At 35.6% G+C, this 17,907-nt stretch overlaps 2 protein-coding genes and 1 long non-coding RNA gene across 3 annotated transcripts; 1 reads left to right on the forward strand and 2 right to left on the reverse strand.

The window, feature by feature from the left end:
- The first annotated feature begins 937 nt into the window (after positions 1-937).
- NAC2 (NAC transcription factor 25-like) lies at positions 938-2,478 on the forward strand. Its single transcript, NM_001294041.1, is given in 3 exon segments — positions 938-1,144; positions 1,248-1,573; positions 1,786-2,478. Coding segments are annotated over 3 exon segments (1,107 nt in total). The 5' UTR covers positions 938-960; the 3' UTR covers positions 2,383-2,478.
- A 4,672-nt stretch (positions 2,479-7,150) lies between these two features.
- LOC103446448 (serine carboxypeptidase-like 31) lies at positions 7,151-11,271 on the reverse strand. Its single transcript, XM_008385565.4, has 10 exons — positions 10,925-11,271; positions 10,170-10,277; positions 9,715-9,810; positions 9,412-9,504; positions 9,238-9,320; positions 8,853-9,140; positions 8,151-8,281; positions 7,904-7,999; positions 7,705-7,810; positions 7,151-7,560 (listed from the first exon to the last, which is right to left on the reverse strand). The coding sequence occupies exons 1-10, from the start codon at positions 11,202-11,204 to the stop codon at positions 7,411-7,413; spliced, it is 1,431 nt and encodes a 476-aa protein (XP_008383787.1). The 5' UTR covers positions 11,205-11,271; the 3' UTR covers positions 7,151-7,410.
- A 4,254-nt stretch (positions 11,272-15,525) lies between these two features.
- Positions 15,526-16,188, reverse strand: LOC139188356 (uncharacterized). Its single transcript, XR_011571740.1, has 2 exons — positions 15,972-16,188; positions 15,526-15,876 (listed from the first exon to the last, which is right to left on the reverse strand). It is a non-coding gene; the product is annotated as an uncharacterized lncRNA (long non-coding RNA).
- Between the last annotated feature and the right edge of the window lie 1,719 nt (positions 16,189-17,907).

A 17,907-nucleotide genomic window follows, 5' to 3' on the forward strand; every position in this document is an offset into this window, starting at 1 on the left:
TAGATTCAATCCGATAAAGCTTGTTGCCTTTAATTAACATCTATTACAAAAAAATTTAAGTCAATCACATCTACAAGCAATGAACTCACTCACCTGGTAAACAAAAGTAAAAGACAAGTTCAAGAGGTAGGTGTAATTTTCCCATACGATATTCATTGAAAATTGAATACGTACAATATTAAGGATATGGTGCATACAATGAATCTCGATAAAAACTTTGTCGGAAATTTTAACTCGAATGAGAAAAAAAAAAGCGTTCATCACCAATATAAAGATCACAAAAAAATACTATATCCTCAATGAGAAGATCACAGATTACATCAGGATCTTCCCTTGTGTTTTTGGTTCATCAACAAATTGAGAAAATGGAATCTACAACATGCTCTCTCTCTCTCTCTCTCTCTCTCTCATAAATCTGTTATTTGGAGGGAGTGTTTGGCTGTCCAACAAGAAAAGCATGACATGAAAGGCGTACAGGCAGTTCCAAAACTCCGACCCACATAACCTGTCCCTCCCCCATTTCGTTTCTCCCTCGTATCCGAGATGGATTGTCTGCTCTTCCCTTCCCATACTCTCTTCATACCTTCCTGTTTTGTGTGGTCATGATTAAGTCATATCAATATTTTATATTAATATTTTTATAAAAATAATAAAATAAAAAGTAAATATTAACGTGACTTAACCATAACTACATAAAATAAGAGGGTATGAGAAGAGATGGCAGACAATTCATCTTCCCTCACATCACCGCCCCCTTGCAAATTTGTGGTCCCCGACCCCCACGTGTCGCCAAACCATTGCGTAGAAAATCCACATGTCGGGCGATCACCTGTTCCCCTTTTGTCTTTTATATCCAGCTCCCACTGCCAACTCTCAAAACCTTTCTAAATCCTCATCAATTCATATTCGTATTTTTCTTTTCTTTCCAATATTAATTATTTGTTGAGAGGGAGAATTTTGATGGAGAGCACAAATTCATCATCAGGTTCACAGCACCCGCAGCTCCCGCCGGGGTTCCGGTTTCACCCGACGGACGAAGAACTGGTGGTCCATTACCTCAAGAAAAAGGCCGCCTCCATCCCGCTTCCGGTCACCATCATCGCGGAGGTCGACTTGTACAAGTTTGATCCATGGGAACTGCCAAGTACGTTTCTTTGGTTTTGTTTACACTATACGAACTGACCTAATTCGCGTCTGAAATTGAATTTCAATTTGGGAAAATTTTGATTTTGGTTTTGGTGATATAGGTAAGGCGACGTTTGGGGAGCAAGAGTGGTATTTTTTCAGCCCAAGGGACCGGAAGTATCCAAATGGGGCACGGCCAAACAGGGCAGCAACTTCAGGGTATTGGAAGGCAACTGGGACGGATAAGCCTGTTCTATCATCAATCGGAAACCACAAAGTCGGTGTGAAAAAAGCTCTTGTTTTCTATGGAGGGAAGCCCCCAAAAGGGACTAAAACCAATTGGATTATGCACGAGTATCGGCTTGTCAACAACACCACCACCACCATCAACATGAGTTCTAGTACTACTAAGCCTTCTGATGCAGCTAACAAGAAACCCTCCCTAAGGGTATGCACTTTTTTTGTACAACAAAAAAGACATGTGTAGCACAAGATGGACTGACTGAAAGTGTACGGCATATCGTGTTATCAGGCACAGTCCACGAATAGCACTTTCACTCAAGCCATCATGTGCGACATATATCTTGTGTTCATTTTTTTTTTGTCATGACTGTATGATCTATTCCTTGTTATGTATTGTTGATCATGTTGTTGTTGTAGCTTGATGATTGGGTTTTGTGTCGGATTTATAAGAAAAACAAAGGGCCTGTGATGTCTATAGATGGTGATCATTTTCTTCACAAGGCCGAGGACTCTAATAGTTCTATGGAAGAGGGTATGTTTCTCCACCCGTCAATACTGCCAACTCAAAAACTGCCGCCGCTGCCGCCGCCACCATCATCAAAGCTGCCAACTACAGATTACACCGCGTTGCTAGAAAGCGATGATCACGAGAGCTATCTTGAGGGCATACTATCGTCAAGCGATCATCAACCAGGCTCTCACTCTCATGATCATGATCAGTTTGGCACTATATCAACTTCCATCTCAAAAAGCAGCCTACCCTTGAAACGTCATCTTCCTTCGCCGTTTTGGAACGACGTGGGATCGATAGGGACTGCTGCTGCTACTACTACTTCATCGAGCAAAAAGTTTCATGCTGATCTCATCAATGAAAACAACTCATTTGTTTCTATGCTGAATCAGACGCCACAGGGCACGGCACCGTTTCACGCTAATGCTGCACTTCTTGAGTTGCTAGGAGATGGGGTTTTGCGCCCACAGTTTCAACTCCCAAGCATGAACTGGAATTCCTAGTTTGGTTTTGGTAAGGTTTCGTATATATGTTTTATGTTATTATATTTTTTTTAATGAACATGTGATTTAAATTTTTAGTTTAGTTTCACTCTCAAATTATATACTTGTTATATAGGCGATAACAAATATGTTATATGTAGTTACAGAAACAATTGATAAAAAAAAATTAATTTGATAGTTTTATCCAACTCTAATTTGTATTAAGTGTGAATATATAGAAACCTTGATTTATTTATTTTTAAATTAAAAGCAATACTCTATACTAATTTACACTATGAGTTTAGCATGCCTAACCACCGGGACAATCTATTACTTAATTTTTAATGTGGTATGAGGTGTATCAAAAAAAAAAAAATGTGGCGTGATCTGAAATTATCTTAGTAAAATTCTAACCAATTCCCTCACCAGACCGTACTTAAGCCACATGAGATGTTTCTCAATTACGTACGATAAGCCCATATGAGATGTTATCTACATTTATGCACAATTACTTAATATACACTAATAATTTTCGACTCTTTTTATTTATTTATTTATTTATTTTCACATTTATAGAACAACACTAGGCAATTCGATTTTTCTTGGAAAAATGTTTTTAATTGTTAGAATTATTTTCTTTATTTTAATAAATTTAAAACCTATGTAGGCCAGCCCAAAAACCCTTTGATTAAAAGCTAGAATTTTTAGAACTATTAAAACGACTTTAATCTACTGTAAACTAATGACATTAACTAGGCATGCATGCAACAAATCGAAGGAGTTGAGGTTTCACCATAAAATTAATTTGTAATATGGAGATTAGTTCAATTACTTATAACTTATAAGCACATGCAATGTCATCTCCCGTTAATGTGAAATTCATTCTCAACATACCCCTTAAGTGTGGCTTTCAAACCTAACACGTAGACAACACAAATCGGGTGATGTGAAGTACGTGTGTCCGCTGAGCTTCACACATTGGACCCCTTGATAACCAATTAGCAATATATGAAATAGACCAACTATTTATAAGCACATATAAGGTCTCTTATTCCATGCGAGATTTATTCTCATCACAAACTTGTACGAAGCTTCTTTCAGTTTTTTTAGTTGTCTCCAATATATATACTTTCTTTTGACTAGCTAGGGTTTAGCTATCGGCTAGCAGCACCTTATTTCATTTGCTTAATTTCTTTCATTTTTAACATGAAATGTTAAATTCTGTCTAACTAAAGATATGATTTTGTATCTTCATCAAAACAAAGGATTTCGTTTTATATTTTTGTTGTAGATATTACCTACATCTTAGACATCTTTTTTTCTTTTTGGAAAATACACAAATGTTCTTGGAAAATTTTGATAACTAGCCATATTTTTCACCACAAAATGATTTTTAATCAACCTTTTATTATTCTTACAAATTTAACAAAAAACTCATGAAAAAGTACTAAATTACCCCCTCCCTTCTTCTTTTATCTCTTCCCCCTCTCGAATCCCATCAGTCCACCATACCCCACCCCAATCCAACTCAACCTGGCTTTTCTCCCAAATCCACCACCACCATTGCCACACCCACTACGACCGACGCCGCCGCCATATCTTGCTTTGTTTCTCAATTTGGAAATCAAATTAAAGTTTAATCTTTCTATGCTTGCATTTTGATTGTTGGATGTTGTATTCAGTTTTGACTCTATTACTCTTTTGTGGTAGAGTAAACTCTATGAATATCATTTTTTCTCTTCATGTTTGTCATTCTTCTCCGTTTTGTGAATGTGCTGTTAGTTTTGTTGGTGATAAGGACAATTATGATGTTTCTTGCCACTGCTTCTATGGCTTTTGTTGGAATGGTTTACAAAAAATGAGAATTCAAAGTATGCAAAAATGCTTTAATGGAGGCAAATTAGAACAACGTATATTCTTATTTATTCCACATATCATATAAAACGATGAGATGAGAAATTGCATATTTAGATGCATTTTCAAAAATCTTCTATCGTAAGGAGAGAGCGAGATGTGGTGGCAGTGTCGGTCGTACAGGGTGCCGCGACGGTGGTGATGGATTTGGGAAAAGGGATGGAGTAGGGTGGAGTGAACTGTGGAGTGGACTGTAGAGTCGAAGAGGAAGGAGGAAGAGACAAGGGAGAAGGGAAGGGGGCATTTTAGAATTTTTGCATGGATTTTTTGTTAAATTTGTAAGAAATGTAAAGGGTAGGCTAAAAATCATTTCACGCTACAAAATATGGTTATTTATCAAAATTTCCCAATGTTCTTTATACCTTGTTATATTATTTTAAAACTTTAATAAGAAATATTATCAAAATAAACCTTTATCAGTTTAGAATTAATTTATTAACTAGTTTCGGGGCGCGGTAAAAAACCACTAATGGCATAGAATTTTGGAGACTTTATAAAACATATGATATGGACACAAACCATAATATTAAAAGGACTGATAGTGATTATTGACAGCCAAGTGGCTCAAATCTAATTGAATGTAGGAAGAAAAACCTAAGATAATATATGAAGATATGGAAAATGGGGAGAGACCCAGTGAGGCCAATATTTTCCACGAAATGACGCATGATTATTCCATGTCGCTATCCGCCGTTGATTACAAGATGAGATTTTGGATTTCAAATGTCAACGTGTCAAAAGTTGGCATTTAATTACGCGCTAGAATATTTCATCCGAGCTAATTTTTTCTCTAATTCTAATTTCTAATGCACATTATGTATCGCCCTGGTAATGGCAGGCTTATCTCAAAAGCACTTCCACCTAATTGTCGCGTTTTCTTGATCGGCTGCAGTTCATAGAACTTCATAGCGTACGTGTCCTTGACCTATTTGCCCTAAATCTTAATTGATTAGCAAAATAAGAATTATGCTACTGAAAAAAGAGCATAAAGTACTGTTGAAATCCAATCACAAATATACAAGTGTCCAAATACAATTTAAATTCAATTATTCATATACGTGTCAATTTGTGATTGGTTTTTCAGTAATACTTGCTGCTTTTCTTTTAGCAGAGAAGCATAGTTCGCAAAATAATATGCAATGCAAGGTTTGGAAAACTCTAGGGAGACATCATTTTTATATCACATTTGTGTACCATACGATGTCATAAGTGATGTGTAGACATCACGTCAATTAATAAATTTATCTCATTAATTGAATGTTGATTGTATACATCACTTACTGCATGAAATGATATACAAATAAGGTATAAATATGTGATCTCCTTACCATCATCATCGTGCCAAAAACTAAGATCTTTTACATGATGTTTTGTAAATGTCAAGAAGACATATTTATATCTTGTTGAAGTAAGAAATTATGGATCCACGGAATAATTTCTATATAAAAAAATAAAAAAAATAAAAAACATCATATCTTCATTACCACCTAATTAAACATGCTTTGTAAGCAATCACTTTCTCTAGTTAAGAAAGAGAACAAAATATCTTTATGAAAATATCCACATAATTAGTCCTTCATTTTGGAATAGAAATCGAAACCGGCCATGAAAGTCGTTTGGGGATAAAGCATTTCTTCTTCGAATTCCTCTATATATGTACGTTGAACTTCACCCAAAATCTTAGTATAGTATAGGCATTTCATAATTATCTTTTTTTTTTTGGACAAAATATAATCATCTAAACATTGAAAAGGAGATATCATTTTCATTTCCATCAATGACAATCAAGATCGACGTCACAGCCCACGTCCACACTTTTATTTGTGCACCGATTGTGTAACTTGAAATTGTTCAAAAATCGTAAGAGACTTTTAGTTTAAATAATTAAAAGTATTTATTCTTACACATGAAGTTCTGTGTTAACGCCCACTGCCTCCCACATTGCTTGCAAAATATTGAAACCCCTTGGGCCATTCCATGACAGTGGCATAATGTCAATTGTCCCCTGTCCATTGAGCCTAATCAAACAAAATTAGTAATTTTAAAATGATTAATAGGTACTTACTAGAGAAAAGAGTGATTCTTTGTACGCTTAAATTTGGTCTCTAAACACTTTTGTTTTTCTGAACATCTAATTTACTTCATTTCTTTGAACACCCAAAATATATTCGTTTACATTTTATGAATTTATTTTCTCTAAACACTGATTTTTTATTTTTTATTTTTACACCCATTTTCCCTTACCCAACTTGAAAGGTTGAATTTTTGGGTTATCTGATTGGTCTCGAATTCAAGAGGCAGATGAAGGGGTGTGGGTATGGCTGGGCTGGGATTAGGGTGGGAGGGTGTGGGGCGCAGATGGGCCGGAGGATATCTGGGTACGAAAGCTTGCTTTTTTCTGTCTTTTCACCCACCATTCAACTTGGTATTCATTCTCCTTCACAGACAAACATTTCAATTATTTCTTGGAAATTATTTCATAATGCCCCAGCCCCCTCCTTTGCTCTGTCTAATGCTAAAAATAGATAGTATTCCGGTTAATTGTGATTGATCCACAACTGATACTCTAAATGTTGGTTTGAGCCAGGATATCCGGTCGACAACTGATATTCTAGATGTTGGTCTGGGTGAGATCTATATGTGTACCACATCAACACACTAATATAAAATTTGACAAAAGGTAACAGAAGAACCAAATTGATTTCGAGATTCATTTTTCGGGACCAGAATGAAGGATTTTCTATTCCAAGGACCTTTTGATTAAAAGGTTCAATTTCAAGACCAAACTTGATAAAAACCCTAAAAAAATTGATAGGTGTACAGATACGAAACTTGAATATACAAAGAACCACTCAGAAAAGTAGATACCAGAACATTTGAATGATATCTGAAGGTTTTATTTTGGATACGTAGTTTTGTATACAATACTAGTTAATTTCTTGGCACCGAGGGCTTTATTTTATATAGAAATATTTGAAGGGTTACTCCTCTTGATGTGTAAACCAACTTGTTATCCTTTATTTTGGCTATATATAGTCTTCTACTACATATGTCGTCTAGCAATAGTTGGTATAGTACTAAGGGCAAAATCATTTTGAGCCCTATACATATTAATATAGGATCTACTTTAATTAGTTACACTCGAGAGGCGGGCAGAGGTTCACCAAGGAGAAAAGACGTGAAGAAAGCCAGTGAGTTGCTTGGTTTGAAGCAGGGAACTGCATGCCCAGCTCCTCTAAATGTTGCAAATGTAAGACCTTCATATTCTTGAAACCATCCACTGACCTGCAACATATACCATAATCCCAGATCAATTAATAATTTGGTAAAGTCGAATTAACAGAGAACAGAAAAAAGCTATATCATCATAGTTTTAATTATTTATGCCAACTTCAATTTTTAAGGCTAGCTAATTAATCAACTAATTACCTGCTTCTCGTGGTACCAAGGTCTCCATGCCTTAGTAATAGGCAATCCCAGAGCACTCAAGCTGTATCTTGTGGAAAGCACAGGAACTCTTCCATCTGTGTCTCCGCTGAGCCATCCGAAAAATAAAAACATAAGCCGGCGGGGTTTCATATTTTTTATATTTATCAAGGAAATCGATACTGAGGCAGGAAACATCTACCTGTACACCCATATTCTAAGTCCTGCTGCAATGAGTTTCTTGTATATAGGGAGAACAGATGGCTTCGTATATGCCCAGTCGTCGAATATTTTTTTGCTACAACCAAAATAGTTGAAGAACATGTTCTCAGCAAGTTGGAATTTCTTGAATATACATATATTAGAGATAAATGACCTTGGAAAACATATTAAAATGAATTATAACTGCTACTTTCAGAAAAGACCGAGAGGGAGGCAGCGGTAATTACTTGCAGATGCTCCAGTTCTTGAGCCGGACACCATCACTAACATGAAGGGCCTTTTGCACATCTGGTCTGTTATAGAAGGTTTTTGAATATTCATCGAGACATGGATCGTAGCCACCCATAATCCTTGGCATCTGATAAGAATTAATCATGAACGTTAAACTAACTAAGGGCTGGTTTGGTATTGCTGTGCTTTGAAAAAAAGCTGCTGTGAGAATAAGCGGTTGTGCTGTGAGAATAAGCGGCTGTGAAATAAATCAGCAGAGTGTTTGGTAAACTTTTTTGTAAAAGTGCTTTTGGAAAAAAAAGCAGTCTGATAGTGGATCTTTTCATTAAAGGAGCACTGTAGTTCTATGTGCTTTGAAAAAAAAACCAGTTTTCCAAAGCTACAAATTGCAGTTTCAGCTTTTTCCTTTGATTTCAGCTTATTCTCACAGCGGCTTCCAAAATAAGCCCTTTTTTTTAAGTTTACCAAACACCAAAAACACTCCCAGCTTTTTTTCATAGGAGCTTTTTTTAAAATCACTTCAACCCCAAACTGGGGCTAAATGTGCCTAAAATATCTGTTGAACCAAAAATTCGTAAGTAATGAAAAAAGTTGATATACCAATTCACTCCTAAAATTGTAGAATTAAGGACATAATATATCTGTATATCACTGTACTGGTTTATAAAATTAATTTAAAAAAAAAAAAGCTTACTCACCATCGTAGATGTGCGCTTCATCATGACGTGCATCGAACCATCATTTGAACTTGCCGTATCGCCAATGCAGACTGAGGTGTAAAGGCTGTAAATATCTATCTCCCCATACTGTTTTAGCAATTCTTCCACAGCTAGAGTACAATCCTTGTTACTCCAAGTATCATTTCTGTCGAAATCACAGCTTTCGCCTATTACTTTGTGAGTTTCGTCTGATATCACAGCATGACTCCAAGCATAATCTACCAGACCTCTCCAGTCATCAGCATCAGATGTTTCAGGATTACCCAACTGTATATCAAACACAAGAAATTGAAATGACAAATTTTTTTTTATTTAATGTCTAAACGGAGCTCGATCCTTTTTATTGTTTCCCAAATGACCATACCAGGATACCCTTGAGATCAATATGGAGGGAAGGATTATTGTTCTTGTCATATATGAGCTCGGCGAGCTCCGGAACATACTTTCCTGTTAACAAAGAACGAGAAGAATTAGGGTACACAAAGGAAGTTCAGTTGCAGCACATGGTCAAAAGGGTGAGGGACTGAGAGCGACTTACCTGCATAACTCTCTCCAGAAATGTAGAAGGTCCTTCTTCTGTATGATGGGAACTTGAGATACCACTTATGCAAGAAGTTATACGCATCATTCGCTGAATTAAATCCAAGGAACAGAATGAAAAACATATCAGAAAACCAGATTAAAATCTTCTAACAGTCATGAGACTCGTCATTAATTAGGTCAAAATATATAAATTAACATGTTTGGGAAATAAATAGAGCAGTAATACTTGTTTATTATTGCAAATAGTAATATCAATTGCTAGAGAAATATATAGCAGTCAACTTTAAAAGTAACTGACCTGTAAAGCCATCTCCGAGATTATCATAATCACTAGTTGTATTAGAGTATGAAAAGCCAACCCCAACTGGAGATTCCAAGAATAACATGTTGGCCTCTGCGTCATACACATGCAAATTAGGGCGCACAATTACTAGAAGCAAATGTGATGTTTAAGTGTAAAACATATGACATAATTTTGAGTGCAACCAATGGTATATCTTGTTCAGTTCTCTCTCATTATCGACTAGGTCACTTAATGAGAGAAAAAGAGAGTAGAGATATAAAACCAGTTGCATGGTAAAATCCGCCATAATGCAAGGCAGAACTTTAGGTGCAACAAATGATTTATCCTGTCCCTCTCATAACTTGGAAGATACACAACTGATTGCATAGCACAACCATTGATATATAACATTCTCTCTGTTTCTCTTATAACGTGGCTGGTTTGATTATGAAATTTGAAGTACCCAATACCTTTATTCCATGAGTAGTTATTAGATTTAATTCCATGTCCATCAGTGTCCACTAAGAATGGACCAATCTCTTGGGTTGCTCCATATCCCACAGAAGAGCACCCAGGACCTGAAACATAGAGCATCTTGTCACCTAAGCATATAACATGAGGCAAAAAGTTGCAGGTGGGGATTATGTATCATTGAACACTCTTTGGATGATTTGGAAAGGACAAAGGATGACCTCCACTAAAGCAAGTACAATAGGATAATTAACCACCCCATAATGCAATACAAACTTTATGTAATTGTTTATTAACACAAAATTAGAATGTTTATAGCATGACGAACTGTCTAAAGATTAGGAAACATGAAGATATCAAGGAACCTGTGGTTTGCTTCCTCCTCCACACATGCATGATTATGTATTTGGCATATAGATAATTGCATACTTAGTCAAAAATGGATACATACATACATACATATATATATATATATATATATATATATATATATTCACACACACACACACACACACACACACACATAATAGCATGGAATATATCTATATGGCTAAAAAGATAATTGCAAGCTGATTAATAATTGTTCCCGGCTAAGATGATCAGGTTTAAAATTCAAAAACAAATTGATCGATCATGTGTAAATCTTTTTCTCAGGCTTAATCAAATTAATTAAGTGGTTTCAGTCAGGTATCACCATGATTAAAGCACTGATGATATATAATATACAGTTTTGATATTGCTCAGGAGTGTTCACCTCCATTAAGCCACAACACCAGAGGTTTTCCATCTGGGTTGGACGCAGCCTCATAAAACCAGTAAAAAAGAGCCCTCCCATTTGTTTCGTTCACGGTCACATAGCCTGCGTAGTGCTTGAAGTCTGCAGCAGGCTGGCCGGGCAAGTTGGTCACAAGGTCCTGAGTCCTCATCCGTTTCTCAGTACTAGACCGTTTCCTTCTACCCGAAACAGGCTCCACAAACAGCAGTGCAACAAGAGCCAAAACAAAGAAAACTGTCGCTTTTTGTACAAAATTCATATTGTTGGATATATGGAAGTACAAAACTCAAACTATATCTTAGCTAGAGACAGCTACCATAAAACAAGGATGAAACATAAGCGAATCCACGTCTCTATTTATAAGAAACCATACGAGGATGATATAAAATTGAAAAAAATAAAAAAGCTAGGAAAGAAAAAGAAAGTAGATATAGTCCTACGTGGCAATGTAATTTTTTTAAGGCTAAATAGTCAAAATGTTCCCTGAGATTGTCCACCATCCATGATTTTAGTCATTCCGTTAAAAACTTTTTGGACAATTTTCAAGGCTTCGTAACTCAATTGTTTCTTAACCAAATTCGACTCATAATATATCAAAATGAATATAGGAAAGTGTAGAACAAGATTATACCTACTTGAAAGTTCAATGGTTGCCGAAGATGGCCGGAAAATAGCCTGAAAGGTGACTGGTCCATGGGAAAATTGGAAAACTCGCCGGAAATTGGGTAAACTTTAAACGTTCATAACTTCTTCAATACTCAACGAAATCAAGTGATTCAAAAACAAAAATCATACTTCTCAACCAGACAAAGATAATGATATCTTTCTAGATGGCTAACTCGCCATGGTTTGGCCGAAAAACGGCTTGAAAGTGGCTAACCATTTCCGAGTTAGTCACTTTTGAGCCATTTTCCGGCCAAACCATGGTGAGTTAGCCATCAAGAAAGGTACCATTCTCTTCGTCTGGTTGAGGAGTATGATTTTTGTTTTTGAATCACTTGATTTCGTTGAGTATTGAAGAAGTTATGAACGTTTAAAGTTTACCCAGTTTCCGGCGAGTTTTCCAATTTTCCTGCAGACCAGTAACCTTTCAGGCTATTTTCCGACCATCTCTGGAAACCAATGGGCTTCCAAATAGGTATAATCTTGTTTTACACTTTCCTATCTTCATTTTGATGTATTATGAGTCGAATTTGGTTAAAAATCGATTGAGTTACGAAGCTTTTAAAATTGCCTAAAGAGTTTTTGACGGAATGACCAAAATCATGGATGGCGGACAATCTCTGGGACCATTTCTATTGATTTTCAATCTCAATGACCATTTCTATTGATTATGCAAATCTCAGGAAACATTTTGGCTATTTAGCATTTTTTTTTTAATTTCGTTGAGGAATCTTGCATTGACATCTGACGTGGGTTAATTACGCAAGCTCAGCTACTAGGGTATTCATGCAGGAGCAAGAGTGTGATAAGTGGTACCTCCATTGTCTAGTGTGTGGGTTGGATATGACATGATGAACAAACTAAGTGAATGAGTTCAAAACAATACACGTATTTGATTTTGAAACCTCATACGAAGAATTCAAACATATATGCAATGAATTTACTTGAGTGATGTTTTTTATTGGATGAGTTGATACGTGATATGGTCTTATGATGTTGGATAAGTAATTAACTTTTGACCGTTCCTCTTGGATTTGCATTTATCGTGTAACAATTGAAAATTCTGTGCAAATAACTTTACATTGTGGAAGTAGTCAGCTCTTCCACAGCAACTAGCATGATAAATTCAAGAACACAAAGGAAAAAGTTACCCAGCAAATTAAAGGTCAATACATTTTTTAGCATTATCTTATCTGCAAATAATCAAATTAGATATTGCAGTTAATGGTATATTTCTAATTTAAAATTACTAACCTATAGGATTAGAGAAAATATATACAGAGGGGAGATAGCACTATAAAAAACCAGTGGTATTAGGCTTAGCTTTACATGTGGAAAAGCAGTCATTAAAACAGATGGATGGGACTAGAGTCCCATAGTAAGTACTAACTAAACCTAGGGAATCATTATCCTTAATATACATCGTTGTGATGCCGAAGCCACTGTTACAGAGTCTAATGACGACTAATGGCTACATGTTCATGATTGAAAAAGGATAAACCAGGACAGCTCGTGGCGATCTCTTGGTGCATATATATATCAGATAGATCATGTTCTTGCCAGTCAATGAGTATATCACACAGTGGAAAAGCCATTTTGGTATATATTCCAAATTGGTGGTGTTCTCTCTAATAGAAAAAGGAAAAAAACTACTCTCAAGAATCTCATCATAAAAAAGTAGGAAGACGGATTTTGTGGCGAACCTTGTGCGTAATGACTCTTGAATCTGGCGAAGGCAAAGAGGCGAAAAGGAATGAAGACAACCAATTAAGTAAGTGGGGTTGAGCAATGACTTGGATTCCAACTTTATTAGTTGAAAATAGAATGGAATAATCTCTTAATTATTCAATTTTCAATCTAATTTAACTTTAATTTGTTAAATCCTTGTGTAAGACATCTACACTTTAGAACAAACCCTAGTTGCTATTTTCAGGTTCACTCAATACAACTCGAGATGGTTTCAGGCAGTTTTATCTTTACTGCAAATCCAATACTATGACAGCAGATTAGTACTGGAAGTGTAAACACATCTATTGAAAAGCAATTATTCTCAGTCCCACCGGTGTGTCATCTCGTTAGGGACGTGAAAATACATCTCTGGCAAAGGACTTGCCACATGCATCTATGACCTACCTCCAACTTAATGAGTAGATCTCCACCTATTTCTTTAGGAAACTATTTTCCTCATTTCACTTTTTGTGTTTTTCATTGCCACTGAGGTGGAGTTTAGTCAATGCAAATAGAGGAAAGTGCAAATCTGTATTATACATGCTCATTAGGATTAAACTTGATCGCCACTCAACTAACATCTCAAGTAAACACGCATCAGAACATGTAATATTTATGCCCGCGTTCGGTGTATGCATTCAGTGCTCAAAATTCATCATCAGTTTTGCTACCAACCATATGCAGAATGAAGACACCTTTTCCTAAAATCAGGAACTCTACATACTTTACGTGTAGGTTTCATTTGACCAAGCGCGATCATCACTTGAGTCACCAAATGCTGAAAGGCTCGAGCTTGCTGTGTAATTTTTTTCCTTTCTATAACCCTGTTAGGTAACAAGGCATCAGCAATCTGATCAAACTTCAGATAAAGCGCACTGAATAGCTACAGGATTGAAATCAACTTTACAAATTAAAAAATTCAATGTCAAATTTAACCAACTATTGAGGTACACGTGGATAATACAACAAGTTGACATGGAGCACATGTGACCGTTTGACTTCACATGTAGGATAACCTGCTCTGATACCATGAAGAAAGTTGAGGTTCCACCATAAAACCAATTAGCAATATGAGGAGTAGCCTAACCTCTTATAAATTCATGCAAGATTCCTCCTTCTATCAATGTGGGACTCATTTTCAACACATGATATATGCTTTTATGTATATAGAATTGAGAAGACAACACAATTCCCATTACAGATTAAAAGTACTATGTATGCACATACGCATGTCATCGAACATTATGCTTCTAAAGGTAGAGAAAAAGCTTATATTTAGGGGAGTGCTATTCGCATTTTCCTTTTTACTTTCCACACACTCTTGTTAATTTTTATCAATTGATCATCTTCAATTCATTCGATTTGACGGCAGAAAGATGAGAGAGGTGTGTGAGAAGTAAAAATAGGTGTGTGGATAGCACCAACCTATTTTTACTGTCATTGTCAACGTAGATAAACATTCAATTAGTCTTTAAGGTTTTTAGATCCCTCCATGGTGAACCAGCCAGACACTTTAGTATAAACTAGTAACTAGATAATTCAAACAGGATGACTAGATTTGTTTGTACTCGGAAGACTTGGATAATGCAAACCGGTCTAGGCTATTAGTGCCATGGAAACCAATTATCGCTGACTTTACACACTGTGAATCTACAGGGACTATTGGTTTTAACATCTAGCAACATATACTCTTGCTTCTAATTTCCCTCCCATTTTTGAGGTAAATTTCCTGACAATTAAACGAGACTTTTCATATGTGCATATGTCTGATGCATCAAACACTATAGGTTTTCGTGCTCACGCAAAAGTGCACGTCTAAAAATAATAAACAAAATAACGAGTGCTACTAGCAGGACGAGGACAACCATAATCTTCTGTCTATTGCCTCATGTACCTGCTTGCAGAGAAGAAACCATCTAATGATCTCATTGGTTGGATGGAGAAAAGGCAACGCCATGTGGTTTACGTGTTAACATATTGAGATCTTTCTTCCCTGTAAAACGATGTCACCAAGCAATTAAAATTTTTTAAGAGGACTACCGACATCATAATCCATGGAGAAGCAGCTATAACCTATAACATACATTTTTTATGGGAGGAAAGGATACTTTTAGAATTCATAATCATGTAATACTGAAAATGTTATATCTATCATAAAGTATATAACATATGGCTGAACCAGAAGAAAATCGTTCGTAATCCATTCAACAAGTTATTATTGCCCCAATATTTTGGTTCACACTACAAAAAGCTAGCTTACACTTAATGGGAGACTTCTTTTTGAGGGTGATATAACTGTGCATAGAGTTCTTCATTGATTGTGATAGGCTTTCCATCCGAGCGTACGTCATTCTTGCTTACATAACACTTTTCCTAGAGCATTTACTTGAACCTATATAGATTTACATAAGAGGAACAAGCTCCATTACCTTTTCCAGTTGGTTGGTGTGAGAGTTATCTAATGTAAGATTTGATAAGAGATGATCCTGGTGCCTGGTGCCTGGTGCCTGGTGCCCTACAATCGAGTTGCATCCAATTAACTGAAACATTAACATGATGACATTTAGATGAACAAAATATGCAGCTGTTCTGTGCATTGATGGATTATATACACACTATGTTACTTTCATCTTACTTGTCAAGTATTCATGCAGTTTTACTTCACTTCCTCATCAGTGTAAGAAGAAAAACTTTCGTAGATAGTAAAGGTCACACGGGCTTTGGCATACTCTTAGTGAATCCTTTAGATTGAAACTTTTCATTGACCAAAGAAAAAGATTGTAACTTTTCCATAAGGGAAGTGATTTTCGCATTCCCTTTTCTCCTATGCACCGTTCCCTTTTTTTCTAACCTTAAAATTAGATAAATTAAAGAAAAATTAGTGCATAAAAACAAGAAACTAAGAGGCGTGAAAATCACTACCGTTTTAATAATTTCACCAGACTACATGAGAACCTTCAAAGTTCTTTTGGAAGACCATGCTTTCACTTTTTAAAGCAAAACAAATCTGATTAAGCTGCCTAAGATTCGCATCATTAGTCAAATCACTTGGAGAACCCAGACATATTAGGTAAAGATCAATAACAGAAAAATGTGGGGGTCTCTGGGAGACTTATTCTACTCTATGTCATCGGTAACATATTCCGTTAGTTAATTATTCAGTCTAACTTTTTCGCAATCTAAAAGCTTCCTTGCGTATTTAGTGCAGAAATTCTTTAATCATACTCTCAGCCCTTTCGCCTTTTAATACTAGCATTATTACCTCCTCAGTGCCCTTAGTGGAACCGCTATCATATTCCCTCCAACAACTCTGAACTGTGCACCTTTTGTTTTTCTTCTTCCCTTTTGCCTGTTGCAGTTGACTATACCACTTCCCTTTTCTATTTTTTTTTTTCAGTTAAGATGTCAGATTCTAAAGTTCTTGCGGAATTCAGGGTAAGCAAGAATGACATGCGCTTGGATGGCATTCAGATTAGAAACAAATGATAGATAACTAATACTTGATTCGATTCGTATCCGAGCGCATGTCGTTCTTGTTCAACAAAACTCCGTATATGTCATCCTGATTAAACAATTCATCTGTTAGGGTTTGAATCGGCCGGTTCATATAACTCACACCAGATAAGACCCTTAACTCATTATCTTGCTAACTCTTCCCTTGAAGTAGTCTTACTAATCTCCATTACACCATCATAATTAACCAAGGTAAATCTGGAAATTTACAAATCACAGACGTATACCGGATGAACTGGAACCCTTAATCTATTCTAGTCATTACCCAAATATGAACTACTTTACATTGTTCATTATAATGATTAAAGTAATGTGAACTACTTTACATTGTTCATTATAATGATTAAAGTAATGTGAACTACTTTGCATTGTTCATTATAATCTTTTGAGCTCCCTATCACTGTTACACGAATTCAACCAACATGGAAGTATCATAAAAAAAAAAAAAAAAAAAAAAGAGTAATCTTAGAGAGAGCAACTTTTTAAACCAAATTTTATAAATCATATGATGTGGTTATTGATGATTGAATTATTACTTAAGTATTGATTAACGTGTTTATTTCTTATCTGTGACATGTCATATGGTTTGTAAATTTGGTCTAAAAAGTTGATCTACCTAACATTATTTTAAAGAAAAATATCATTCAGTAACAATTAGGGTTGAGTTTGGTTTTATTCCAGGTTTTTTTTCAGTTTGTTTTTATTTTGGTTTTTTTTTTTTCAATTTTTTTTGTTTTTGTTTTTAACCTAGGAATTGAGAGAAGAAGAAGAAAACTCTAGAGAATAAGGCTTTCAACATATTTGGGCCTAAAGTTGGGTTTTACAAATTAGACTAATGGTTGACTTGGAATTGGCTTAGAAAATGAAAACCCAACATAAATAAATAAAAAATATAAGTTATATCTCATTTGGTTTAGTTTGTTTTGATTCGGTTTTTGAACCACCAAAATCGAAGCTGAACCATAATTTTTTATTTGGTTTGTGTTTTTTTTATTTTTTTTGTTTCCATTCAATTTTCAATTTTGATTTGATATTCGTTTTACCTTTTTTATTTTCAT

The sequence above is a fragment of the Malus domestica genome, chromosome 10 (assembly GCF_042453785.1).
Source record: "Malus domestica chromosome 10, GDT2T_hap1".
NCBI lineage: Eukaryota > Viridiplantae > Streptophyta > Magnoliopsida > Rosales > Rosaceae > Malus > Malus domestica.

What these genes read in the sequence shown, in the direction of transcription:
- LOC103446448 (XM_008385565.4), bottom strand. Translation starts at nt 11,204, where the DNA reads ATGAATTTTGTACAAAAAGCGACAGTTTTCTTTGTTTTGGCTCTTGTT. An exon ending in GGTGTTGTGGCTTAATGGAG is followed by an intron (nt 10,278 to 10,924) that starts GTGAACACTCCT and finishes TCTATGTTTCAG; the next exon opens with GTCCTGGGTGCTCTTCTGTG. An exon ending in CTTAGAATATGGGTGTACAG is followed by an intron (nt 7,811 to 7,903) that starts GTAGATGTTTCC and finishes CGGATGGCTCAG; the next exon opens with CGGAGACACAGATGGAAGAG.